The 27,419-nt window shown below is 51.0% G+C and overlaps 8 protein-coding genes across 10 annotated transcripts; 5 read left to right on the forward strand and 3 right to left on the reverse strand.

Moving 5' to 3' along the window:
• Window positions 1-2,765: 2,765 nt before the first annotated feature.
• Window positions 2,766-5,505, forward strand: PV06_03148 (uncharacterized protein; the record flags this gene model as incomplete). Its single annotated transcript, XM_016403906.1, has 2 exons — window positions 2,766-3,307; window positions 3,501-5,505. 2 exons carry the CDS (start codon window positions 2,766-2,768, stop codon window positions 5,503-5,505), a joined length of 2,547 nt encoding a protein of 848 aa, XP_016264911.1.
• A 54-nt stretch (window positions 5,506-5,559) lies between these two features.
• On the reverse strand, window positions 5,560-7,321 carry PV06_03149. 2 transcript variants are annotated; one of them, XM_016403908.1, is made up of 4 exons: window positions 7,052-7,321; window positions 6,517-6,848; window positions 6,078-6,355; window positions 5,560-5,997 (listed from the first exon to the last, which is right to left on the reverse strand). In XM_016403908.1, the coding sequence occupies exons 2-4, from the start codon at window positions 6,718-6,720 to the stop codon at window positions 5,688-5,690; spliced, it is 792 nt and encodes a 263-aa protein (XP_016264913.1). In that variant the 5' UTR covers window positions 6,721-6,848; window positions 7,052-7,321; the 3' UTR covers window positions 5,560-5,687. The 2 variants fall into 2 exon arrangements, with proteins under 2 accessions (XP_016264913.1, XP_016264912.1); XM_016403907.1 differs by having other exon boundaries at window positions 6,517-7,321.
• Window positions 7,322-8,526: 1,205 nt separating this feature from the next.
• On the forward strand, window positions 8,527-9,680 carry PV06_03150 (uncharacterized protein; the record flags this gene model as incomplete). The annotated part of the gene is made up of 4 exons (XM_016403909.1): window positions 8,527-8,749; window positions 8,804-8,886; window positions 8,945-9,600; window positions 9,662-9,680. 4 exons carry the CDS (start codon window positions 8,527-8,529, stop codon window positions 9,678-9,680), a joined length of 981 nt encoding a protein of 326 aa, XP_016264914.1.
• Window positions 9,681-10,387: 707 nt separating this feature from the next.
• PV06_03151 (uncharacterized protein) lies at window positions 10,388-14,272 on the forward strand (the record flags this gene model as incomplete). Its single annotated transcript, XM_016403910.1, has 1 exon — window positions 10,388-14,272. The coding sequence occupies one exon, from the start codon at window positions 10,388-10,390 to the stop codon at window positions 14,270-14,272; it is 3,885 nt and encodes a 1,294-aa protein (XP_016264915.1).
• A 2,694-nt stretch (window positions 14,273-16,966) lies between these two features.
• PV06_03152 (uncharacterized protein) lies at window positions 16,967-18,246 on the forward strand. The gene has a single exon (XM_016403911.1). It carries the CDS (start codon window positions 17,039-17,041, stop codon window positions 18,122-18,124), a length of 1,086 nt encoding a protein of 361 aa, XP_016264916.1. The 5' UTR covers window positions 16,967-17,038; the 3' UTR covers window positions 18,125-18,246.
• A 3-nt stretch (window positions 18,247-18,249) lies between these two features.
• On the reverse strand, window positions 18,250-22,945 carry PV06_03153 (the record flags this gene model as incomplete). Of its 2 annotated transcripts, XM_016403912.1 has the most annotated exons (4): window positions 18,250-18,561; window positions 18,673-18,948; window positions 19,080-21,556; window positions 21,607-22,945. In XM_016403912.1, 4 exons carry the CDS (start codon window positions 22,943-22,945, stop codon window positions 18,415-18,417), a joined length of 4,239 nt encoding a protein of 1,412 aa, XP_016264917.1. In that variant the 3' UTR covers window positions 18,250-18,414. The 2 variants fall into 2 exon arrangements, with proteins under 2 accessions (XP_016264917.1, XP_016264918.1); XM_016403913.1 differs by having other exon boundaries at window positions 18,673-21,556.
• A 254-nt stretch (window positions 22,946-23,199) lies between these two features.
• On the forward strand, window positions 23,200-26,367 carry PV06_03154 (uncharacterized protein). Its single transcript, XM_016403914.1, has one exon. It carries the CDS (start codon window positions 23,355-23,357, stop codon window positions 25,257-25,259), a length of 1,905 nt encoding a protein of 634 aa, XP_016264919.1. The 5' UTR covers window positions 23,200-23,354; the 3' UTR covers window positions 25,260-26,367.
• On the reverse strand, window positions 25,475-26,101 carry PV06_03155 (uncharacterized protein; the record flags this gene model as incomplete). The annotated part of the gene is made up of 1 exon (XM_016403915.1): window positions 25,475-26,101. One exon carries the CDS (start codon window positions 26,099-26,101, stop codon window positions 25,475-25,477), a length of 627 nt encoding a protein of 208 aa, XP_016264920.1.
• Window positions 26,368-27,419: the final 1,052 nt, after the last annotated feature.

Below are 27,419 nucleotides of genomic sequence, written 5' to 3' on the forward strand. Positions count from 1 at the left end.
CATCAACATCACATATCAAGACACAAGAGAGGCCGGGGGATCTACGTAGATGCGCATGATGCATCTTCGGAGAGATTCGAGTATCGTATTTTTCTTTCAAACACTTGATATATAATACGTTCTGTAGGTTAATCTGCCCGAACCACTTCCCCTCGATCTGGCTGACATATGTCTAGGATGTAGGGCACTAGGGCACAAGAGATGTTTCGATCAACTTGGTTCTTAGCCAACTAATTTTGATAATATTATGGGGTTCCAGAAGCGGAGGCCACGGAGGAAGGTGCCGTGGGTCCGTGAGAGGCTGGGGCAAGATACCACAGTCCACCAGGAACAATTGAATTAGGCCGAGCCATCCTACGCTCATCTTTGCATCCTTTCGAAGGGGGAAGACTTCATTATCTAGACCCCTCGTACTCGTACTCCGTACCAAGACTGTCAGCCATTCGACCAGAACGGTCCGGCGGGGGTGGAGCATCGTCTCACGTCATGTCGTCCAACCTCATACCAGAATCTCGGCGTCAGGAGGGGGGAACTTTCCCTTCCTGTGCGAAAACTGCGAAGGCCTCAATTTGCCCGGTATTTAACCCGGAAGCCCGCGGGGCTTATAGTCGCAGCACATTGCGGACAAGGAAGGACCCCGTACTGATGACCCTTTTATTTTTCTCACGCGACCGGACATTAAATATGCTTGACGGTATGGGAGAGTGAAGTTATTCTATGAAGTAACAAGCGCCTCCCCAGGACTTGAACTTTTTTGAGATCAGGATCATTCATCTTGAAGATACAGCTCTAGGATCCAACAATCTGGAATTTTAGTCGTCCGCAACCATGGCACAACCTTCGACTTTGGAATACACCCCGTTGCCGGAGAGGGCGCAGAAGATTGTCGAAAAGTTCATGCCGGACGAGGAGAAGATCAAGCGTGAGACGGCCTCGTTTGCTCACGTCAAGCCTCGACCTGGCGACAAGGAAGGCGATACGGAAGAGTTGGACGGGCAAGTGTTTACGCACCACTTTGTGTCTGCACCGGGAGACCACGAAGTCGTCCAGTGGCACTACGTCGAGACCGGTCGCGCCGATGGGGAAGTCGTCGTCTTCCTGCACGGGATCCCGGACGCGTGGTACCAATGGCACCACCAGATGGCCTCGCTCGCGGCCACTCACAGGTGTATCGCCGTGGACCTGAAGGGTTACGGACAGTCCGAGAAAGGAGCGGGCGACTACCGCCACGAAGGCGCCGCCGGGCAACTCTACAGCATGCTCCAGACTATCGGGCTCCAGAAGTTCAACCTGGTCACCCACGACCGCGGCACGGTCCAGGGCGACTACATCGTCGCCGACCACCCGGACTCCGTTACCAGGTACCTGCGAGGCGAACAGCACCTGTACCACTTCAACCCTCTGGTGGCGCCCCAGGGGGACATCTTCAGGGACGCCCCGTGGACGGGCATCATGGAGAACCCGACCGAGTTCGTCGTCTGGGTTCACAACTGGGTCAGCGGCAAGAAGCCGATCCCGACCCACGAGATGGAACGAATCATCCAGGAATTCTCGCACCCGGGAATCACGCGCGCCGTCCCCCGCTACTTCAACTCGTCCACCTTCCGACAAGAATGGCTCCAGCGTCGCAACCGACTGCTCGAGGCCTGGAGGTGCCCGGTCCTGATCATGCAGGGCTACGACAGCAAGAGTCAGCCTCGAGAGTTTTACGAAAAGGCCCGCGACTACATTCCCAACGCAGAAAGGGTCACCGTTCAGTACATCCCCGGAGGTCACTTTTGGACTCTCGAGTCACCGGCAGAGACGACGGATGCCATCAGGAAGTTTCTCCAGGGCGAAATTTGAGGCACTTGTACTTACTGAAGTAAGTCACATTTGACCTCCTATATATATATATATATATGAATAGAAAGAATCGATCATGATTCAAACATAAGACACTTCTGCAGCATGTACTTGACCCTTTTCGTACTTAACAACCAACAACTATTTCTTAGACATCTATGTGACTGTCGCTAAGGAATGAACAGCGCTGGAAACCGCCAGAAAAGCTGCAACTGGTAGCCACCGCTCTCAACTGCGTTCTCCTCGACCATGAGCGAAGGGAATGATCCAAATACTCAGCAAGCATCTTTGGTCCCTGATAGATTCACTTCAACGACCCCCCAACTCCTGATGATATCGTCTCACGAACATGTGTTAGCACGTGAAGGAGGCCTCTTAGTCTTACATCATAGAAAACGAGGTTGCGCAATCGTGGAGAGTAGGCCTTGACATGGTTAGAAAGGGTTTTGCAGAACTTCTCCCCTCGGACGATCCAGTTAGCCGAGATGTGGAGACTCTGGGAGAGAATGTGAAATGTGGGTGTCTTCTTCCCCGTATCTCAACCCGCATTCGATCTACTTCAATTGCCTGTACAGCTAGTTGCAAGTCGCCGGTATGTTTCTCATTGGCTGTTCGGTTTTCTCGGCCTAATTGTGATTGGACGAATAGTCACCGTGTGAAGGCGAAGAGTGACGAGGTCCCACGCTTCCAGACTTTATCACGGAGAGGACGGAGCTGGGGAACCCCGAGCATGACTTACCACCCCGGAGTCTGGGGAGCTTCGCGCTCCGAACTACGCGGTGTTCCAGATAACAATTCTCTTCTCGACAGACTGACGACGGTTGTCATTTGTGGAAAGGGCAATCACTCGCCTCTCTCACGAAGCAGAGTTGTTGCGCCCCCTTGTCGTGGTCCCGGAAGAGAAGAAAGAAAAGGGAATTATGCCGGACATTCACGACGGTCGAGCAAGAACAGCCTGCTTCAATTGTAGAAAGCGCAAGGTGCGGTGTGGCAGAGAAGCTGCCCATTGCTCCCAATGTCAGGTCGGAGGACACCAGTGCAAATATCCAGACGGGGTGAAGAAGCCTGGTCCCAAGGTTGGCAGCGTTCGTAGAGGGTCGCGACCCAACGTGTCGTCGGGTCAGAGGAAAGAGCGTTGCGGCGCGCCGACGGCATCATCAATATCCACGGCCAAGGACAATGGAACTACTACCCAGAGCACCAGTGTCCCAAAGCGTGACAGTATCGCACCCTCTATTCAGAGCACGCCGGGCCAGCAGCAGCAGCAGCAGCACGCCGACGATGTCACATCGCCGATCACACGGTGCGCTACAAACACGACCACGGATGTCCAGTCGGACCGCGATGACATTCAGACCATTTCCTACCTGATTCACCCGTCGCACGAGGATCGCCCCCCTGTCCGCTCAAATGCGGTGCTGACCCATCTCGACAACACCGGTGCCGAAGAGGAGCTTCTGATGTATGTCTGTCGTACTTTAGGAGTATCAGAAGACGCCATGAGGAATATGTGAGTACACCTCTGCTGCTGAGCGCACTTACCTTTCCTTCGAGCAACTCTGCCACCGTGCCTGGAAGGAAAGCCCCTGAGATTACTTTGCGCCTGCTCATTAGGAGACATACAATGCTGACCGCACCGTTTGAATTCATGATAGGTTTAGCATTTTCTTCATGACGTTCACTGCATTTCGCCTTTTCCGGGAATCGACATTTCGCGAGGATCTTCGCAAGATTAGCAGTTATGTACAGTTGAAGGCGCTACTGACTGCGATATTCACATTTTCACAAAAGTGGATAGAACACGGCAATGGGAACAATGCCTTCACCACCGAGGTGAACGTAGGTCTATCTTCATCACAATACAATGACCTGGCTGTTTGTCACGTCGACAAGGCCATTGTGGAATGTGGTGACGATCCACCCCCCTTGTGTGTGCTTCAGGCTCTGGTCCTGGTGACTCACTGGTTGTTGATTCGGAGCGTCCGAGGGCGTGCCTGGCGCTCCATGGGCCTTTGCATACGCATAGCCTACGAATTGGGGCTCCATACCATCGACAGGAGCAGAGAGTTCGAATCCAGCGAACAGGCGCCAGAGCGATGGTGCGAAGACGAAGAGCGTCGCCGCACCTGGTGGGCCATATGGGAAATGGATGTTTTCGCTTCTGTCCTATACCGCCTTCCGTGCACGATCTCTTGGAGCTATACTCAGGTCTGGCTGCCCTCCCCGGACGAAAATTGGTTTCAATCGCGACCACAAAAGAGTTGCTATCTACACTCAGACCCTGTATCCCGATCTCGAGATCTTCAAGCGAGCGGAAACGAGTCAGCAAAGGCATGGTTCATTGTACTCAATTCCTTGATGGCAGAAGGACATGCGTTCTCTTCGCAGACAGGCAATTGGAGTGGCGCTGTCTCAAAAGCACCTACGTTGGGCGGGGAACAATATCCAAACGACAACCGAGCTTACCTTGAGCGATTGATGAACGCAATCCAGCTCAGTGCCATCAGCATACCTTCGAAATACAAATACAGAGGCCAATACCTGGATTTCGATACGTTACGCCATGGGCAAGGAGAACGCACTTCGACAATTTGCGCACAGGGCTCGATATATGAGTTGGCCTTGATGCAAGAGGTGGCAAAACTGATGACGCTGAAGCACACAATCTTCGAAAGTGGTATCGTGACCCTCCTTCGAAAGGCCCAAGAAATAGGCCTGAGAAGCCAAGGAGACCAGGGGGGCAGAGGCCAGATGCTAGACAGATACTTCCGGGCCTCACACGCCGTCTTCAACCTGCTTTTCAACAGCCACGAGGCGCATATCCAGTATGTCAACCCTTTTATTGCTCATGCTGCATGGATGGCGGCAACCGTGCAGCTTCTTCAGCACGAGTTGACGGTCAACGAGGCGCAAAGGGGGGTCATACGGTCAAGATTTGAGTTGTTGAAAGCCGTACACAAGCAATGGGTCGAGTATTGGTCAATGTCTGAAGTGCCATTGCACTGTCTTGACATTCTCGAAGCTCAACTGAAGAAATTGATACACCTTTCGAGGCAAGGAATGGATAATCAACGAGTCTTGACACTGGCGCCTGTGCCACCAGAAAAGTCCACCACACCACAACGCCCTGGCTCATCAGCCGCGGATGGCGAGAATCGTACTTCTGATGTGTCGAGACTGAATGGCCTGACGCATAAAGGGGCCAGTGGGCGAAATAGGCCAGTGATATCAGGTAACAAGGAGTCTGTAGCTGCCATCTCTTCCCAAAATAACCCTGTCATAGTCCAACAACCCTTGCCGCCGGAGGAGATGGAGATAGGTATAGAGGAAGAGCATGCTCATGCGCATGGATCGGAGTTTCAAATGATATCCGAGACAGCAGGACGACGAGGGTTCGGTCCAACAACGACTGATCCGATGCTCGTGACGAATACCAGTAGCGCCACCGCAAGCTTCGCTGTTAATGGTCAGTGGTCAAAAGATTCCACCGTGCAGATAGACACGTCGTTGAACGACGCTGCAATGTGGAGCGACATGTTCTCGGAGGAACCGGGAAACTTTGGTGGTTTGACCTGTTTCAACTTCCCAACGGACAATGAAATGATAGAAGAAGTATCGACCTATCTGGATGGAATCTTCTCTGGGCCTTTCGTTGGGTGAACCGCGAGACGAATTTTCAAAACAGCAAGATTCAAGTCAATGGCTCGATGGTAATAAACCCTTGTTTGATTGATCAGATCACGTTCTTCATCTACCTGTACCCAGGGATAAGCGACATCTTCACCTCTCTCTGCTCGGCACTATCTACCTTCGGAGACGTCCTCTTGCTTACACAGAAGAATTTAAGTGGACCCAGACTTTGGAACCATAGTTCTCCTTCCCTGCATGACACTCTGTAGCTCCGGGGTAGCAAACGCCATGTCAGCGTATCTTTGCAGGCGGTCAGGTACGACAGCGGTCCTTCCCACATCCTGCAACCGACCCAGCACGATGATCAAATGGGCATCTAGAACCGTTGGTCGGCTGGATCCAAATAGCCAAGGTGCATCTTCGGAGAGAAGCGCTTCACACGTTTTCATGAGATTGCGTGCAGCTTCTTCGTTGGCACGAACCGCTTCTGGCCTGATGCCCTCGACTTTCTCGGCATTGGTACTGTAGCAAAGCAAGGAAAGAAATCGTGTAAGTCGGAACTTTGTGACCTGAGTTTGGGAAAGGGGGAAATTAAAACTCACACTGATAACTTGTATTCCAGGGCACTTCTGTATTCATCGCTGATGTCGTCCCTCGCAAGTCGGTCATTGATAGACTTGACGAAACCTGCGACGACGTGCGGACGGTCGGGGAAGGAAAGGGCGAAATAGTTCAATGCGTGTACTGCCCTGAGTAGTCTCAGACTCTCGTCCTTGTGTTCCTTTGGTGTCAAATCTGGATAGTGCTCGATTAGATAATGGGTGATTTCCAAACTGTCGGCCATGGGTTTATCGAGTGTGGGAGCAGTGAGTGCTGGGACCTGTGTAAAACCAAACAATGAATGTATGAGTTAGCATTGAGATATACGGTAGTTGTAAGCGGTACAAAGCAAAACGAACAGCAAAAGATGAAGGCAAACAATGACCCAGCCGACTGACACAAATTACACCGAAGACTTGGAACTGGAGGAAAGACTCTTACCTGTCCCTTACGATTGACCTTGGTCAAAAAGTGTTCATCCAACTGTCCATCGTTGAATAGGTCGACCTCGACCTCTTGGAATTGCATCGGTGGTAAACCATCACGAGGTTTACTGGCAATGGCAATGGTATACCTCACTTGTATGGAACACAACGAGTAAATATTATGATATAATTGGTGTTGGTGGTGGCTGTTGTTAGACATCGTTTAAAACAGTTACTTTGAACGGTGTATCTTGTCGGTTGTGGAATAGGCCGGTCGTTCGGTATGAATATGCCGGGGGGGGAAGGAGGGTTTCTTGAGAACTTGCGAATACCAACTTATATATATACCTGGAGGAGGAATAGTAGGTAAGTATTACTAAATGGAGTAGGGCAGGGGAGGGAAATAATAGCAAATGGGAGGGTAATATATCTTGGTAGATAAGTATTCTGTATTCTCGCAAAAGAGAGAGAGAGAGAGAGGGAGAGAGAGAAGGTTTCGGAGTTGTAGATTTGTTTTTCCTTGCCCCATATGAGTTGATATTCTTACCTACCCAAAATAAGTTCTTACTGAGTTCCCCGTATGTACGGAGTATGATGTGATGACTCTTTTCGAGACGGGTTGCCGGACACCGGGGGGATATGTTTACCTTGGGCTGACATGCTACGGGATAACTCACAAAACTTGTGGAGGTCCCGTTTTTTCTTAGTTGAGAGAGAGAATGGAAGTGGAGGTCCGGTCGCCTTTACACACTAGGGGAAGGAGTACGAGTACAGTATGTTTCGGAGGTCGGGGCGGGGGTGGATGCAGTAGAGAGAGTACCCTTCTACTTGTCAATATATTCCGGGAACATACTATGGTACAAGGAAAAAGTACCCACAAGAAATGAATTGCTCCGAGCACCCGGGGTAAATCCCTCCCCTCTTCCATTACTAAGGTATGATATGGAGTGCGGAATAGAGGACAAGACTCCAGAGTGATACAAGTACATACCTGCCTAGGTACGTAAAAGGACTAATTAATGGTAACCACTCAGATAAGGCGAGGTAGGTAGGTACGGAGTCCAGTATCTACGAATACTCCTCCGAGCTGTACTCTGTACCTTGTTCCGTACCGAGCACCTTTTTACAGGTCTTCGGAAAGAGACATTTACTTACGGAGTAGCATCATGTTAAATCGAGGTAAGAAGAGAATGTTCTACCCCATACTCCGCACACTCAAAAATGATACATCTCCCTCGATCTCATCCGTCAAGAGTTGATGGTGATGGACCTACTTTCGCATTGATGCGTCGTTTTTTGTTTTTGTTTATTTGAAATAGTGTTTCGGATCGACTCGTCCAGGTACAGGTCACTCAACAGCCAACCGAGGATTTGGTCATTGTCTATTGGAGTGTGCGAGCTATACACTCAATACATTACAATCTTCATTTCGAGGGTGTTAGCAAAGTGCTCCGTACTCGTACTCGTACTCGTACTTTTGGAGGCTCGAGTATTGATCGCACGTGATATCGCGGCGGATCTTCTCAATACTTTCGGAGACTTCTTGGCAAAGTACCGAAATGGCTTCAATCAATTTCTAGATGTTTCGGTGATGGTGAAAATGCCCGTTCCTTGTAACATTATTGAAACCTTTCTCACGATTGCTACGATTCTCACGAAGTGAACGCAAGAACCGAATACTGACTCTCATTTACTCTGCATCCTTGCGCACAAGAAGGTATGTTTGTAGTTGTCCCTTCTTTCCCTTACCTACACCAGGTACATACATGATGAGACTCCAGCTGGCACCAGTCTGAGAAGACTTGTACTCTTTAAATGCGGATCAGCTTTTACATGGCAATAAGCCTACAATCTGAAATTTCCTTGTCCACCACATATTGGTCTTTCTTCAGCAACCTTGCGAACTCGTTCACTGACCTGTCGCAAAATATAGCTCCCGAAAACTCCAGGTCTTCATAGATCGACCTGCTCTCTAGACACTTTTCTCTGCTCGATTCTCCTTCTACCTCACTACAAACATTCCCCCATGGTTCTCCACAACCCAAACAACTGGCACTGGGTGATGAAAGATGCTGGACAATGGGCCAAGGACTATATAGAGACAGAAAGCAAGAAAGTTTCGGCAGAACAAGATGGCGTTTCCGCCCAGATCACGAAATTGGTGTCCATGGACGGTGATGTCGAGGTGAGCCAGAGAAAGGGCAAAGTCATAACGATATTCGATGTTGTATTACAACTTGAATATGAAGGTATGAATTCTCAGAGAGCCTTTGGGAAATCACGATACCTAACTACGGGCGCAGGCAAGACATCGGACGGTACAGACGTCAGTGGTAGCATTCGGGTTCCGGAGTGCGCATACGACACGGAACCAGACGAGTACGTTGTATGTTCTTGTCTCCCCGTCTTCTCCAACGGTTCGGCGCCGCTGACTCCTCGAACAGTTCGAGATAGACATTTACTCGGAAACGAAAGAGAAACAACCAGTCAAAGATCTAGTAAGGTCGAAACTCACCCCGGAACTCCGAAAGGTCTTTTCAAGCCTCGGACCTGCCTTGATTAAAGAGCACGGAAAGGATCTACAACACACCCCTGGTTCCAATCCCTCGAGCGGTTTCGCAACACCGACATGGCACCCCGAGAGAGAACGAACCCCTCTTCCCTCTAACACCACGACCACAACCACCACCGGCAAATCCTCTGTCAACACCACCACTGTAACGGCCACGGATGAGTTCCGAACAACAGCAGAAGAGATGTTCCAGACATTTACCGATCCCCAACGTCTAGCGGCGTTCACTCGAGCCCCTCCCCGACTGTTCGAAGGTGCCAAACCAGGTGCCAAATTTGCCATTTTCGATGGCAACGTCTCGGGAGAATTTGTAACGCTCGAACCTCCGAAGAAGATTGTGCAAAAGTGGAGACTAGCACAATGGCCGGAAGGGCATATGAGTACGCAAGAGATATTCTTTGACCAGAACGATGTCGACCGAGTGACCAATATGCGAGTCACCTGGACTGGAGTTCCCGTGGGACAAGAAGAGGTGGTCCAACGGAACTGGGAGGGATATTATGTGCGCAGTATTAAACAGACATTTGGGTTAGTACTTTCACAGCTTTGTCAAAAATTGTGCCCCTACTGACGATGGACTCTTAATCAGATTCGGAACTATTCTTTGAGCAGACCTTGTGCATGATTCCTGGCAAATGCATCATCAGGTGAATTGGCGCCTTGGTGTTTTTGACATAAACAAAGCCCTGGCTGGACAGGACGATGCAGCATAATGCTGTATATGTTTGTCACGCTTTGCCTTTAAGAAAGCCTCCTGGACCTTTCTTGCAATGTATCCATGGCCCAAAAGACGAATGAAATGAAATTATTGAGATACCACCAATTGCATGCAGAGTACGATGAGCTTTCCTTTTTTTCTTACTGGCTTTTTTACCTTTTGCTATGTGTTATTTTCCAGGTTTTTGGGGATTTGGCACAAAGGGACTTGGGCGTTGTTGACAGGGATTACAGGGGACACCCTTGAACACACCCGCCATCCCTACGTCATGTATATGCAGCATTTCGTATTTCCCCCCTCGTGCGAGTACAATTGATTGCACCGCCACACCTCGTCTCTCCCTTTTTTTCTCCCACGCCTTTTTTCATATTATTTCATTTTAGTGGTTGGCTCACGGAGTGGTGTTTGTTGTCGTTGCTGATAACTCAAAGAGAGTTCTGGTGGCGCTCCGTCGGTGCGGACACGAGGCTGCCACTCTCAGGGACTTCCAGACGGCGGGTGCGAGTACTCTGTAGGCCAAATCGGTCTCGGAGGGAATATCGAGCAGTTACAAGGTACAAGAAATCGGGAATATCAGTCAGGACAGGAGCAAGCAAGATGTCAGAGGACCAGCAACAAAATGGTCGAGAGTCCAGCGACGGCAACGATGGAATCGACCTGACAACCATCCTGGACAAGAACCAACGGGCCGATCTGACTTTGCTACTGGCCAAACTGACCGAGTCCATGCGCAAACTGATCCAAGACAACTTCGACTCGACAGCCGGGCTGGACAAGGCCCTGTTGCGCGAAGGGATGAGCGAGGACGAGAAAATCATGGCCGCGGACCCACACGCCGACGTGTCTGCGTGCGACCGTGAGCGCAGACTCAAGGACGAAGCGGACAAGGATCTCGCGAGGGTTGAAGCGAAGGCACTGAAGAGGGACGCTCTCAAGTCGTTTGACGAGTGGCGCGAACAAGTCATCATGCGCGTCGGGGAGGTCGTGAACACGAGCCCAGGAAAGGCGAAGAAGCAGATCACTCAGACTTCTGAAGACGGTGTGGAATCATCGACTCCAAGAACACCGGGCGACGTGGTCAAGGGACAGAAAGTTGCCGCCAAGGAGCCAGAGTCGAGCAAGAACGACAACAACAACAACAACAACAACAACACCAAAACTGTGGCGTTGAAATTCAAAGACCTCTACCCGGGTGCCAAATCGCCATTGACCAAGATGAGCATGAAGGAACGCACGTTGATCCTCCACTCGGTCCTCCTCCTGCTCATCAGCCTCGAACACTACAACGCCTTTTCGCGCGTGTTGATGCTCAACCTGACCCGGTCGCTGAAGCTCCCGCTCAAGACGTTCGAGCAGGACGAGTACACCACGGCCAGGGGCCTGCTGGAGCACGCGAGGGAAATGGAAATGTCGACCTCGGCAGACGAGGCCATGAGAGCCAAGATCGAGGCCAACAGGGAAGCGAGGCGGAGGAAGGTCGCCATCGCCACGGCGGCCGGCGCCGCAATCCTGGGAGTCAGTGGAGGCCTCGCCGCACCTCTGGTCGCGGCCGGCGTGGGGTCGGTCATGGGTGGACTGGGCTTGGGCGCCACTTCCGCCGCGGCCTACTTGGGGAGTGTGGCGGGCAGTACGGTGCTCGTGGGTGGTCTATTTGGCGCGTACGGAGGGCGCATGACGGGTCAGATGATGGACCAGTATGCGAGGGAGGTTGAGGATTTTCGATTCCTACCCGTTCACGGAAAACATGATGACAATGATCGCGACAATGATAATGAGAAACGAAGTGACGACGACGAAGAGGAGAAGACGGCGCCGATGAAGAAGAAGCAGAATGAAGATAGCAAAGATGTCGAACAAGCCACGCACGATCACAAGTTGAGAGTCACCATCGGTGTGAGCGGATGGCTGACCGAAAAGGAAGAGGTGGTCAAGCCGTGGTGCGTGCTGGGTGTCGGCAGCGAGGCTTTTGCCCTGAAATGGGAACTTGAGGCCCTTTTGAACCTGGGCAACGCGATGAACGGTGTCGTCCAGTCGGCCGCGTGGGGGTACGCGCAGAAGGAGGTGGTCAAGAGGACCATATTTGCTGACCTCGCCGGCGCCATGTGGCCCGTCGCGCTGATGAAGGTGGCCAGAGTCATAGACAACCCGTTCAGCGTGGCAAAGAGTCGCGCGGACAAGGCCGGCGAGGTCCTCGCGGACGCGTTGGTCAAGAGGGCACAAGGAGAGCGGCCCGTGACTTTGGTCGGGTACAGTCTCGGTGCCAGGGTCGTGTACACCTGTCTCATGAGCCTGGCGAAGCGCGGCGCGTTTGGCGTCGTGGAGAATGCCGTGCTCATCGGTAGTCCGACGCCGAGTGATACGAGCGACTGGCGTGTGTTGCGGAGTGCGGTCGCAGGGCGTCTCGTCAACGTCTTCAGCGTCAACGATTACGTGCTAGGCTTCATGTATCGGACGAGTGCCGTACAGTATGGCGTGGCGGGCTTGCAAAAGATCGAGGCTCTCAGTGGGGTCGAGAATTTCGACGTGAGCGAGGACGTGAGCAGTCATCAGCGATACCGCTATCTCATCGGGGCCATTTTGAAGAGGATCGGGTTCGAAGATATCGACATGGATGCCGTCGAAAGGGAGAAGGAGGCGTTGATCGAGATGGAGAAGCGAGAAAAGAAGGAAAGCCTCGAGAACCAACGGCGTTGGATGATAAGAAGGCAGAGTCTTCGTGGCGGTAAAGAGGATCAGGAGGCCGAAGCTGAAGACGAGGCGAATGAGTTGGAGAAGAAGGTGCAAGATCAGACGAAGACAAGTCTCGTGAGTCGAGCGATTGAATACTTTTACTTGCCACAGATGTCGAGCGCGAAAGATGCGAGCAAGGACATGGACAAGACCGCCGGAAATACGCAGAAGGTGGCCAAGGATTCATCAGCGGCGGCGGAGGGTGCTGCTGCTGGTCAGGCGATGAAGAACACACAAGGGACAACGGCGGAACCACTTACGACACGGTTGTATAGGAGCTTGCCCAGTATGCCGTATACGAGCAAGTCGACCACGGCTGGAATTGCTGCTCCACAGAATAGCCCCGTCGACACGAAGAAGAAGACGACGAGTAAGGTAGGCAAGACAACGCAGGGTGCAACAGATCAAGGACAAGGCTACATCTCACAAGCCTCATCTTACCTCTCCTCTTTGCGGGCAAGCCGTGGCGATCAGAAAGACGCCAAGAGACCACTCGGAAAGGCCACGGCTTCAGCGTCTGCTACGACCGACACCACCACCTCTGCAGCCAAAGGAGCAACTGGGGCAGTATCCGACGTGGTGACGCCTACTGTGAAAAACACTCTCAATCCGAAAGACAACCCGGCCGTGAAGTCTTCGAGAAGAGCGGCCAGAGACGCTCCAATCATCCATCAAGCCAAAGACCGCACGCCACAACCCATCAAGGACAAGACTGGGGATGTCACGGGCGCAGTGGGGACAGCGGCACAAAACACGACTCAGACTCTTCAAAAGGGTGTAGACACTGGTGCCGCCAAAGCCGGTGACTCAGGCAAGACCGCCACAAGCCAGGCACAAGGAGCTGCAAAGGCCACTGCACAGTCGGCCCAGAAAGGCATGGACACGGTGACGGACAGCACCAAAGATGATGCGGCAACGAAATCGATAACATCCCAAGCCCAGGAAACCCCTACCAAGACAGATCAGACATCATATACGTCTCGAGCAGCTTCATATCTTCCCAGTCTCCCTCGTCTCGGCTTTGGTGGAGGTGGCGGCGGCGGTGAAAAGAAGGTACCCCCAAAACTTGAGAACAAAAGCGCATCGCCGTCATCCAAGAATGCCGTGGTCGAGAGACCGAAACCTGATAAGAAGTCGTCGGAAACAGAAGTGAAGTCAAGACGGCCGCCCAAACTGGATAGATTGCCCTCTGGAAAACTGGAGCGGACACCGTCAGGTCTGAAGTCACCACCCGTCAAACTAGAGAGGACACCGTCGGATCTGAAATCACCACCTGCGAAACTCGAGAGGGTGTCGTCAGGTTTGAGATCTCCTCCTGCTAAACTCGAGCGGGTTTCATCGGGAGTCAAGTCCCCCCCGACGTCAGTCCCGACCCCGAACCTGGTCAAGGAGATTTCGGGCAAGACTCAAAAGCGGCCGCCGAAGCTGGGTCCGCGGAGGACAAGTCAACAACAAACATCTGGCGTCAAGTCTCCGTCGGCAGGTGTTGGAGAACCAGACGTGCCCTCTGCCGAATCGATAGGTGCAAGATTATCCCAGTTGCCGGCGGGGGCGGGCAAAACTGTGTCTTCTAGAGCTGGTCATCAGGGAGCCGAAAAGGCGGTCGATGCTGGAAATAGTGTTGCCGGGACGACTACATCTCAAGGATCTCAAGCGGCCCAAAAGACATCGGATATGGGAAAAGGAGCGGCGCAACAGAGTAGTGGGAATTTGTTTTCCAGCGCAGGAAGATTTGTAGGTTTGAGACGATAAAATTGATGAGATCAGTCAAGCAGTCATGGTAGGGCTGGTGACAGGGTTGGGCAGCCAGCAAAGCAAAAAGCCAATTGACAAAAGTAAACAAATGACCGAGGTATGAACGTGTCGAAATCTGTCAAGAGTAGTAATTCGAGATGAATTGTTTCAAACCCAAATACTGGTATGGTATTCAAATGGGCCGTCCCCTTCGCTCTAGTCACTCAACCAATCCATCCTTTCAAACCTCGCCGCAAATCTTCTGCAAACTTTTTCGACGCGTCCAATTCCCAGTAAGCAGCGAACCCATGAGGAACGCCGGGGTAGGTGAACAGTTGGACATCGACACCCTCATCTTCCAGAATCTCGACGTACTTGAGAGCTTCGTCCCGCAAGGGGTCATGGCCCGCGACGAAGACCAAGTGTTTTGGTAGGCCCTTGAGGTTACACAGCAACGGACTCGCTTTTGGGTCGTCGATTTTCTGAGTCGGTGTGACAGGGCGCACCAGATCCCAACTGGCACGCATCTCACCGGAACACAGTCGGGAGTTTGTCGTGGCCTGTTCGTAACTGAGTCGACAATCTACGGGTAGGTGACGATAGTCGCACACAAGGGGGATATTGAGAATCACGCCGTACACCGAGAATCCTCGATCCCGGCACGTCTGAGAGAGATAGGCTGCCGTGCCCCCTCCGGCAGAGGACCCCGCTAGAATGACCCTGCCGAGATCTGGATGTACATTTTTCAGGCCCGCCGCGGAATCTCCAGAGCCAGAACCAGTGGTGACCGCCGACGAGAAGAATTTCTCAGGACTAGAGAGCAGTTGTTCTAGCACGTCCCAACTATCGTCCATCCATACCGGGAAAGCATGTTCTGGCGCGAGTCGATATTCGACGCTCACAATCAAGAAATTGAAGTGCTCATAAAGTGGCCACAAGAACCAGGCTTCTTCGGTCGTGTGAGAACCTTGGATCCAACTTCCACCGTGAGTCACAAAAAGCACCGGCAACTTTTGTTTCTTGTCGGACTCGGCCGCAAGGAATTTGGGATAAGATATTTTGACGCTGATGGAAGCGCCGTCGCGGACAGTGACATTGGTCAAGACCGAATTGTAACCAAAGGACGACAATGGATATTGTTTGGTAAATTCGGCTTCGCGGATCACCTCAGCTGCCCGGTCACCTTCAACATCTAAAACGAATGGTGAAGCCGGACTTTGGTATCCATTCTTTTCGGCGAATGCTGTCCAATTGGGATCGGGGTTGTACAGGTCAGCCTTGGATCGTTGTGATGGTTTGCTTGCCATTACGTCTGGAAGATTTCTTCTTCTGTAGTCTTGAGCAAGAGAGACAGAAACAAAATGTCGAGGCAGTGCTAGACCTGGAGCTGGAGTTTGACGGCAGAAATGGACTTGATTCTGAATTCTTCTTCGGCCCGGTATTGAAGAGTCTGATGTAAATAAGAGCCTGTTTTTACGTTTTGCAATCTGATGGGAGCCTGAATATCTGTAGCAGGATCTAGTCGGTCCGAATACGAATGACATTGGGCGACTGTTGGATATTGATTGGATGAAGCAAAGTAATTCATATCCAGGTAGATGCAAGTTTGGTACGTTTCCCCGCGTTCCAGTTAAGGAGTAAAGGAATACAATTTAATCTTCTTTTTGGGTTCCTGTTACTCAGTAATGATTTCTCTTGACCAGGTCTCTCTCTATGCTATGCAGACTTGGTGAACGTAAGGGTGTCCAATGGGATTCTATAGGCCCTTGATTTGTGATGAAGACCTCAAACTAGATACCCAGACGTGTCTACACATCGAAGTGGTCTTAAAGCAGCAAGACCTTAGTGAAGACCCTCGAAAGTCGATTTCAACTGCATTTTTATCAATTGACACCTTCACCCTGCTCAAGATTGTAAACCATTGAACATAAGACTTCTACCTCTGCTCGTCTCTTATCTTTAACAATTCCCGCTCTTCGGCATCTATCAACGCCAGGGTAACAGGATGCTCTTCTCCAAGCACCTTCTAAAGTGGCTTAGACGCAGAATGCATCCAGTTCAAGAGGTCTGAGCATTGCTTCTGGATTCCTCCCTCGACCCGACGTTCATATTCGATATTTGGCTATGCCGAGTTCCAGGGCCAAGGGCATCAGTCTTGGAACTGTAGTTCCAAGAAGATTTGCTTTCAGGGTTCGGTATGTCTCACCGCGCTTTGACCAGCTTCGTCTCCTTTTTACTCGCTTAAAAAGCGGCGAAAAGACGCACGGTGACCGAGCAGACAATTCTTTGACAACCTCAATGCTGCGCTCGGATCACACATTGGCAGGGAAACCAACAACTACACTCCTAGCTTTTCTTCATACTCGGTTTTTCACCACGCATAAGACGTGGCCTCGTCCAGAAAGAGTTCATCAACTCACGAATACGAGAATTAAGAACTCAGGATTCTACTTAAATTTGATCACGATATAGTTGATTCGCCCGTACAGCTTCAATGCTTCATCAAGGTTTGATATTCCCAGGTAACCCTTGCACCGCCAAAACCTTCACCACGAGAACCACGACGGTTGTCGTGGCGTGATGAAGTTTCTATCCCAGGTATCAACAATGTGAGAGCATTGTACTGGGTACTCGACGAACCTGTAGTCCGGGGGAAGAGGTATATATGAGGTGGTATCCTGTCGGGTCGGTGTTACTTGCATATCTCAACAACTCATCTTGTCTCTCGTTTAAATCGTCCCCCTTTTTTTTATTTCACAAGGTCGCACAAAACAAAATTAAAAAATGATGCTGTCTTCTTTGTCCTTTACCCTTTCCGTCCTCATTGGCAGCCTCGTGGCGCAGACGTGGGCATGCTCTCGAGTCACCTACAACAGCGGCCCCAATGACAACAACCGGATGATCGTGGGGAGGTCCATGGATTGGTTCATGACCACCAACGCCAGCATCTGGGCCTTCCCACCTGGGATGCAACGAAACGGCAACGTCGGAACCAACTCTCTGAACTGGACCTCCAAGTACGGCTCGGTCGTGACGGCAATGTACTACCAGGCCACGGTCGACGGGATGAACTCGCAAGGCCTGACGGGCAACTTTCTGTACCTCTCCGACAGCAACTACGGCCAACGTGACGAATCCATCCCCGGTCTCTCGGTCGGGGCGTGGCTCCAATACTTTCTCGACAACTACGCCACCGTGGACGAGGCTGTCAAGGACCTCTACACCGCCAGCGGGCGCGGGAAGTTCCAGATCGTCAGCACCGAGGTCATCCCCGGCACGCCCTCGGTGGGCCACGTCAGCCTGGCCGACGCCTCGGGCGACAACCTGATCATGGAGTACCTCGACGGCGTCTTGACCATCCACCACGGCAAGCAGTACACCGTCATGACGAACCAACCGCCTTACGACCAACAGCTCGCCATCAACGCCTACTGGCTGCCCATCGGGAACCAGTCGCTGCCGGGCACGCGCCGCCCCGCCGACCGGTTCGCCCGTCTGTCCTACTACAACAACGTGACGGTCGAGGTCAACGACCCGGAGCAGGCCGTCGCCGTGGCGGCGTCGATGATCCGCGCCGTCAGCGTCCCCTTTTCGCCTTCCCTGCCGGGTCAACCCAACGTGGCCTCGACCCTGTGGCGGACGTACAGCGACACCCAGGCACTGCGGTACTACTACGAAAGTTCCACCCTGCCCATGTTCTTCTGGGTCGACCTGCCCAGTATGAACCTGTCGAACAACAACACCCCCGTCAAGGTGTTGCAGTTGTTGGACGTCAATCCCGAGACGAGGGTGGGCAACATGGGCAGTAGCTTTGTGAACTCGGCACCTTTCACCTTTTTGACGAGCGCCGGTGGGAACAGCACCACATGAAGGTTTTCTCTTCATTTCCTTCTTGCTAAGATTCTACTTCTCGTGAGGGGAGGGGGTTTTCTACCATGATTTTATTATAAACCTTTAATATCTTGAATGGATGAATATTTGTGTTTTGGAAATTGCCATTTTTGATTTTTTTGTCACACCGAATCCCCTTCACTACTTTTGATCTCGGCCCAAGTAATAGTATCAACTTGGTGTAATCCTGAGCTTTGTTTTCTAAATTCCAATTCCCTCACCGACACATGTACATAACGATCACTCGTCAAGTGCAATACTATAGGTGTTCAACTCAACCCTCCCCTACCACCGACACTGGCCAGAGCCGCCCTTTGTTCAGGACCGATTTTGATCTGCGGCAATCGCTTCACGTCACCGCTGGTCACGTTCGTCGGTGGTGGAAGGAAACCAATCTCGACGAGATATGCAAGGTACTAAATTAATCACCTGTCAGCATTCGAAATCGATGCGGTACTATTATATAGGCACAAACAGCTTTTCCGATCGAAGAACCCAAGAACGTCTACTAAACGTGATGGACTCACCTTGCCAATTTCAGTTTTGGTAACACCTGCACCGGCACTGACATCTTCTCCCGTCCACTTGGAGGCATCCGCATAAAGAGATTTCTCGGCATTGCTGTCGTCGAGTTCAGGTGCTCGGGTGTTTGATGGTAGATCGTTGGCGACGAAAGTAAACAGTGGCATGAGTGCAAAATCGGTATTGTTGCTCACGTAATTTTCGAGTGAAGATGCCCAAGGGATGTAATCGGTGAGTTCGGCTTTGTAACCGTAAGTCTGAAGGACGGCAAGATATTGGTTCTGCAAAAAGAAAAAAGTGTCAGCAAGAGCTCTCTCTCTCTCGCAGCCCGAAACAATCCCACCGCCGGTTATTAAGAGCTAAATGATCAATCATCCACGGTCAAAAAAGACAAAACGAAAACATAACTTACAAATCGAAGACGAGGATGACCTGTAATGTGAGCGACACTGACTCCTTGAGGGGAGGCAGGAAAGAAAGCCGTTGCGACCACTGTTCTCGCCACGTGATCGACAGGGACCATGTTGACCGTATTGTTGATGTTGGGCCTCGTACCCAATTGAACACAACCCTTCAACATACGTATCAGGAAATCGTCAGTGTTTGTGGTTCCAGATTTGGACGACCCCAACACGTATCCACTTCTAATGATGGAACCACGTAGGCCTCTCCGTCCGGCCTCTCTGACCAGATATTCCGAAGCCCATTTGGACTGTCCGTAGCCGGTTCCGAGACCCTTGCTGCTACCCGTCAAGTCGTCTGCTTCGCTGATACCTTCACCGCCAGCGGCGATGATCCGCTCGCTCTCGGCGACGAAGTGTTCGTGGTCCAGCACGCTCGTGGACGAAACAAAAGCAAACAGCTTGGGTTTACCCTCTGCGCAAAGCTTCACCGCCTCAATGGTACCCAGCACGTTGGGTGGCTTGAGCATTTCATACGTATTAATCCAGTGAACTTGAGCACCGTTGTGGATGACGACGTCAGTTTCTTGGACGATGTTTTGGTATTCGGCATCATCCGACAAGCCAAACTTGGCCGGACCGAGATTTCCTGCGACACATTGGATTCGTGACTTCCAGGAGTCATTCCAGACACCGTAAGCTTGACACGTGCCTCGTATGCGTTCAAGACCGGCGGTTGCATCCTTTGCGCGCACCAACGCAATGACCTTCTTCACCGTAGGATTTTGACGGTCAAGGAGGTCCTTTAGAATGAATGATCCCAAAAATCCTGTAGCACCTGTCAGGAAGACCACCGGTTCTGAGGGAGGGTTCGTCGAAGAGACTGTCGAGAAGGATGTCGGAAGCTGTTCGACCATCTTCAACGCATCTGCTGAATAAAAATCTTCAGCTTTGACACCATTGCTTTGGTTTCCATCCGTGTCCTCATCCAGCCGACCTTCCAGAGAATCAGCTGATCTCATCTGATCAATGATGGCAGCCATTTCCTTCAGGTGGGGCCGGTTATAGATCTTGCTGATTGCAAGATCCACACCGAGGCTACGCCGTACGTGGTATGCCAACTGTTGAGCCTTCATACTCTCGCCACCGATCTCAAAGAACGATTCTGTAGGTTTAATGGTCTTGGGGATAAGTCCAGGAACGAGCTTAGCCCATATTTGTGCGAGAGAAAATTCGCCTTCGGTGAGCTGCTGAAGGGTGGATGATTTGCGGCGTCTGCTGGCTGATAGCATTGCCGTGTCTGGGAATGGAAGCTTGGGTTTGTCAATTTTGCCGTTGGGATTAAGTGGCATCGCTCTCATGGGAACGATGATTGAAGGGACAGCATATGCCGGCAATTTGGTTCGGAGATACTCCTGCACCTCTTGTTGGAGTAATCTGAAACGTTGGAATCTGCTGACCAGAGAGTTATCGTCCTGTTCATCTTCTTTGCCCTTTTGGGTCAAGAACTGTCTCCAGGCCTGGAGTTGAGGTACAACGTAGCTGACTAACGTCTGTTCCTCAAACTTATCTCTTCGTACGAGCGTGACGTTCTCCCGTATCAGGGGATGTTGCGAGAGATGTGTGTCGATCTCACCCAGTTCTATACGGAAACCCCGGATCTTGACCTGGTCGTCTGCTCTTCCAGAGCATTCCACGTCGCCATCCGGAGTGTATCGTCCAAGGTCTCCACTTCTATACAGGCGGTCGCGAGGCCCGAAGTAATAATTGGCCCAGGGCTCGTTCTTATATTTGGCTTCAAAGCGAACCTTGTCCGATTCGAGTCCTCTTTCGTGACCGGGGAACCAATTCTCAACGAATTTGGTCTTTGTGAGTTCCGGTGTACCGAGGTATCCTTCAGCAAGGCCAGACGCTCGTACATATATCTCACCAATTTCTCCGACGGCACATACTTTGGTGCGGTCAAACCGATTAACCACAAGCATCTGCACATTATACATGCCACGACCGGCGGGAATGACATCTTTCATGTTCAGCAGGAAAGCACCATTTTCGTTCTGACTTGGGATCTCATAGTAGCTGACCGCGCGTTGAGTTTCCGTTGTGCCGTACATGTTTACAATACGCACATTAGGGGCCAGGTCTTGGAGGGATCTGCAATCTCTTTTGATAAGAATGTCACCGACGAAAAAGGCATGGTGCAATTTGTCGAAATGTGCAGTCGCACCACCGACAAGAATCTGTCCCATAGCTGGTGTCAGGTGAGTCACCGTGGCACCATATTTCTGCATCCACTCTGCCAGGCGCTCGTTCTGAATATCGTTCTTGGATGGGACAAGAAGCTGTGCGCCTAAGAACAGCGGAGTGAACATGTCTCGTTGGATGGGGTCGTGAGCGATACCGCTAAGCATCGTAAATTTGTCCTTCTCAGAGAGATTGAACGTCTTTGCCATCCAGTCGAAATAGAATGCCAGTGAGTAATGACGGCCTGCAAACTCGTTAACACGTGAAGTACTTCATTTTGACACGTAATAATACCTCGGACACCCTTTGGCCGGCCTTCACTACCCGAAGTGAATGACAACGTAGGTATAGAATCCGGTCCAACAACAACACTAGGGCCCTTAGCTCTCTTATCTCGGATTGAGTCGAACACGTCCTTGTTGTTCGCCTCTCCGCCCTGCAGAAAACCATCATCTTGCAATCGTAAGGCTGGCACTTCTGTTCTGAGGTCTAAGTTGTCCTTGATAAACCCTCTCACCTTCTCTGAAAGTTCCCCGGCATCCTGAGTAGCCTTGTCTATAACAACGAGCGCTCGTGGTCTTGAAACATCAAGGTAGATATTTTGTCGATCTGGAGGGTAAGCGGGGTCCAGAACGGAAAAGGTCCCTCCAGCTTTCAAGGTTCCCATTACCGCAACGACGAGATCAACTCCACGGTACGAATATATCATGACAACCTCACCCCTTTCTAGGCCGGCATTGACGAGGTGGTGAGCCAAGATATTGGAGGCCTCGTGTATTTGTTGATAGGTGAATCTTCTTTCGGGTCCGTCGTCGGACGCGGTCTCTACTACGCAAGTGCGATCAGGGTGAGCTTCAGCATTTGCAGAGAAGATGTCGTGGATAGCACCGCGGAATGAAGACCACTCGAGGTCGTTTGTCGGATCTGGGAGGAATTTCTTCTCGTCGGGCGTCGCGAAAACAATGCCACCAATAGGCGCGTTGAGGTCCTCAGCAGAGTTTTCGAGGAGTTGGGTGAACTGCGCCAGAAGCCCCTTTATTCTGCTACTCGAAACCAGAAGTTGGTTGTATCTGGCAGTCAAGAAAAGCTCCCCGGCAGCAGAAAGTCGATAGTTGAGGACGAAATCTGTCGTTTTCATATCCGCCACAGGGTTGGCCTTGTCTTCCGTGGTATTAAGAATAGCAAACCGAAATAACGTTGATGTTGTCAATCGAGACTTGAGAGTATCAAGTGGGACGGGTCTTTCAACAGCTTCATTTGAGATATCGCTTATTCTCGTGTACAATTGCGAGAACGGCTCCGTGGGAGTTACCGACGTCCTCAAAACGAAAGCCGGCCCATTCTCCACTGAGTTGATACCGATGCTGATGTCCTCATCGCCTGTCAGTCTGCTCACAAGAACAACGAGGGCTGTCTGCAGTAGCGTAACTGTAGGTCCTAAGCTCCCCAACTTCTTCAATGCTTCGGTAGTGCTGGCTGGAGCCGACAAGGCTTCGACAGCACCGACGGCCCAATCGTGCACATTTCCTGATGTTGCCTCAGGATAATCCCTCGTCAGAGGAGATAAGGTCTGATTTTGTAACAGTGAAGTCCACCAATTCAGGTGATCTTCATTTGGGCCGCCACCCGCCATATTCGTAGATTTGGTAGGACTCAAAATGAGGTAGTCGGTGCAAGTGAGTCAGTAATGTAGATAAATTTCTTTGGGCCGATGACGGAAGGGAATTGGCGACTCAGTAGTGGGACCATGGGGAAAACCTGGACAAGGCTGGACAAGGCTGCCTTGGCGCTCAACTTTGGTTAGTTTCAGCCTTGTTTAGGTAAGCCGGAGCAACCTCTACTCGTACTCGTAACTGCGGCTTTTCTGGAGACTTGCCCCAGCTGCAACGCGTACACCTCTGAAGGTGCTATGCAATAAACAACACATCTTGTGCATATCGGTGGTGATTTTCAGGGGCAAGGAGTACTTTCAATGCTAATCTAACATTTTCTGAACTTGTTCTGTCTATGGGTTTTGTTTTCTTCTAGCCACCGGCGTCATCATGCCTCCGAGACGATTTTCCAGATACCTCGTTGTTGGCGCATTCTTCTTGATTGGCATCGTGATTTTCAGTACCACTTCAAATCCAGCGGCCAATGCCTTGGACGAAGCTTCTAGTTATAGAGAAGCTCTCCGCGAGTCCCTAACGAATCTCAACGTACCTTTCCGCTTCACCTTTCAGAGGTCCGCACACAAACCTCCTCAACAAAAGAATAGCACCCACGGCGATAGTTCCTGGCACAGTGATTGGACATGGCTGAACCCTTTCTCTTCTTCCATAACTCTCGACGAGGAACGAGTCGTTCTTCCGCCGCTGTCTGACCGTCCTCCCGTGTACACCTACTACGACACCACTGTGAGAAGGGACGAGAATGTGAAAAAGGTGGACAGAGAGCTACTTCTGACTTGGCGCCGCGCATGGTGGGCTCACGGCTTCCGTCCTGTTATATTGACAGAGGCCGAGGCTATGAGCCATCCATTATATCAAACTATGCAGGCGGAGAAGCTTCCCGCTGCGCTGGATCAGGAATTCAGGCAGTGGATGGCATGGGCTCACATGGGAACAGGGATGCTGGCCAGCTGGTACTGTCTGCCAATGGGAGCCTACGATGATCTTTTGCTTTCACATCTACGCCGCGGACAATATCCACATCTTCTCAGATTCGAAGGACTTGGATCCGGTTTGTTTGCTGGGGAACAAACTCAGATCGATAATGCCATCCGAGCGGCTCTTGAAAACTCCAAGTTAAAATCTTCTATCACTTCCATAACAGAGGCACTGGGGTCTGAGTGGTTCAAAGTTGAGCAGCCTACATCGATAGCGCACTACGACTCTCAAACGATACCCGCCAAATATCCAATTCTCGCCGAACAAATTCTCAAAGACCCTAGCAAAGGTCGGCGCTCACTCAACCAGTTGATGATTGCACACCTCCATACCATATGGCAGAACAGTTTTAGCAGTGGTATTGCTGTGTTGCAGCCGCTTGCAGCGCATACCTTCTCGCTTGTAAAGCCAGCCAAAGATCTAGCGGGACTCCTTGCCGAATGCCCGGCCTCGATACTCCAGTCTTCTTGCCCGCCCAACCGACCAAAATGCAGTCCTTGTATCGGATCCAAGATGCGAATAAACGTTGCACCCTCCTTCAGGAATACATCGTCATTATTTACAATTTCCATCGTACCCCATCCTTACACCATGGCCACGCTGGCTAATCAAAGCGATGTTCTGACCGTCGCACATATCAGACGGCACACCGATAGGGATCCTTGGATCACCGCCGTCACTCGTGACCTCCTTGGGGACTCTAGAGGAGGTCCAAGTCGAGTTGTTAGCTTGAAGGATGCTGTGGCTTCAGATTACGGTTCCAGCCGTTCCTTATGGTTCACAACCGAACACTTTCCGGCTTCCTTCTGGCCCCCTCCGCCTCCTCCAAAATCTCCGACAAACGATGCTCACCCCAAGGAAAAAAAGATCGCTCCGTTTCCAGAAGACTGGCTTGAGCATCTTGACTGGCACTTTGGATTTCCAATTCCAAGGACGACTGTTTCTCATGGTGAATCTCTTCCTCCAGTTCCTGGACCCGAACGTTGGGCCAAGTCTCCGGCTGGACTGCCTGCAGAACGGAAGAAGGGTTCTGACCCCGATCCACCATCAGAAGAACAGGCGGCCATTGAAGTGGATCTTTTGCTCAAGGCTGCGAAGACGATCCGCAGCAAGGATGAGAATTTGCTCGAGATTCGAAGGGTTGCTGAAGCCTGGAATTTGGCAGATACTGAAGCTTGGAAGTTTGTCAAAAGTTTCAGGGCTCGTCAAGTCGTCGAAAGGCTCAAGTTCGTGGAGGAGGAGTCGGCTTACGAGACTGGTGGTGTAAGAGGTAAGACACGCTGGTGGGGCTCATCATGAGATTCGAACTCAGCAATCAGTTCGCGCTCTGTGCGAGCCAAATCCGACAGGTATTTGCTTATGGCAGAGAACCGCGAAGGAGTGATTTGTGCATCGCAGGTGTCCAAATCATTTCTGCAACCTGTCCAGAGGGCCTACACTTTTCATGGCACCTTCCTAGCGGTGGACGTGAACATACAACGTCCTCCACCGTGCCAACTGCTCAAACATTGCATTTAAAGCTTCCGGCGATTGTGAAGTTTCCGAAAGCGGTACCGCAAGGAGTACGAGGAGATTGAAGAAGAGCTTAGACATTCCTCAGGCTGTGTTGATCTGGAGTTGCCTTGCTCTTTATCAGTTGCGGCACTGTGATCTCTTGGGCATGCCAGAAGTTCATCCCAGGTGCCATGCCATATTGTGGTCGCGATGCTTCCATTGTCATGCTCATTCTTCGCCTGTCGCCTGAGACTTCGAACGATTGACGGTTTTCCTCCGGTTTCTGCCAATTTGGAACAGCACATTCCATGGTCACAAGGAGCCCAGCCAAATCCTATTGGTCTGGGAAAGTGACCGTCGGGAGCCAATTCGCCTTTGAAGGTCGGTAATCGCTGACGCACGATTTTGTTGACGATATTTCTTGCCTGCCGCGCAGTCATCAACTGCTGTTGATTATTGCAGAAAGTGGCGTTCCTGGCAATGGCAATTGACTGGAAATCGAGGTTCGTGGTGAAATAGTACCAGAGGACGAAGCGGCTGTCGCGGGTAGTGAAAGGGATTACGATGAATTGTTTATTGATTTTATCGGGGGAGAGTCTAGGCTTGACCCGTCGTGTTGGTGGTGGTGGAATTCGGTTTGCAAGCATGACGAACTAATTGACTGTAGATCACGGTGTCGATAATAGATGGTGTGAAGGGGTGTAGCGAATTCTACAACCGCAGTCTGGCTTTGGACGTCGTGTACTTATTTCGAGTAAGATCTTTGAGTCGCTCGGTCTGGAGCATTTTCAGACAAGGAACAATTCAAGCTGCTCCCGAATGTGTATAGGTCAGGTCAATCTCATTGGTAGCATTCCATCACAAAGCATGCCCTGCATACCTAAAACATCAGGTCGAATGCGGCATGTAATGTACCCAAAGCTTTGACGTTTTACTGTATTACTCGTATCCCGTTGTACATTCATCATACTCGGGGGAAACGCCACCAACGTTTAATGATAAGGTTAGAACGCGGTACAAACAAGCTTTTGGCAAATCCGTGAAGCCAAGTCAATCCTTCCGTCTTGGTAAAGAGTTGATGACCGCGGAGCTTGTACATGTCCTGAATGTATTGTATGTTTGGGAGTATTGTAGAGGCACATCGTAACGAGTCGTTCAATAGCACCAGCGGTCATCTCGAACCGCCGAGACCCATTTCTGGTTGCCTCTCTCTACTAAATGGAGCCGCATCCAATATTGATCAGGGCAGGTGTGAAAGTGAGAAGCCACATGGGTTGTTTAGTTGATGGGGTGTCATTTTTTGAAATGCTTTCCGCTGAACCAGGTCGAGTCTCGAATACCAACCTACCTTGCCGGCGTAGGGGTAGTCTTGTTGGTAAGCTTGGACAACCCCCGATATGACGGGTATGACTCGCCACATACTGCTCGTACTCGTCACGAGTTATCGGAGACCGGACCGATTCTTTGTTCCCATTTTCAGGGATTGTGATCTGCATTGTACATTCCCGACTTTGTTTGATGGCGTGCCGGAGACATGCACCCGAGCGCCCATTCTACTTTGTTCTGGTTTCTTACTCCCTATCTCCGCGCGTATGTACACAGTACCCGTACTCTGCATGTAAAGTAAGATCTGGGTAGGTAAGTCCTTTTTTTTTAAGAAAGAGAGGGGAAAAAAGGGGGGTGCTCGCAGTACATCTCTAAGAGAAGAAAAACCATTGCCAAACCCACGAATTGTGGTAAATTGAAGGGTTGGTTTGTGATGGATCAATGTCGCCACATATATATGTATGTAGGTATGTTGACTGAGTACTACTGAGCTAGTAGACCTCAAGGTGATATTGGCCTCTTCAATGTACCATTCTAATAACCACCCTTCCCTCTACTTTGGCACGTTCGATATCTTCCAAGACACTCTCAATATCGTCCAAGGACTTTTCAACCAATCTCGGTCTGACGAGTCCTCGA

The sequence above is a fragment of the Exophiala oligosperma genome (assembly GCF_000835515.1).
Source record: "Exophiala oligosperma strain CBS 72588 unplaced genomic scaffold supercont1.3, whole genome shotgun sequence".
Lineage (NCBI taxonomy): Eukaryota > Fungi > Ascomycota > Eurotiomycetes > Chaetothyriales > Herpotrichiellaceae > Exophiala > Exophiala oligosperma.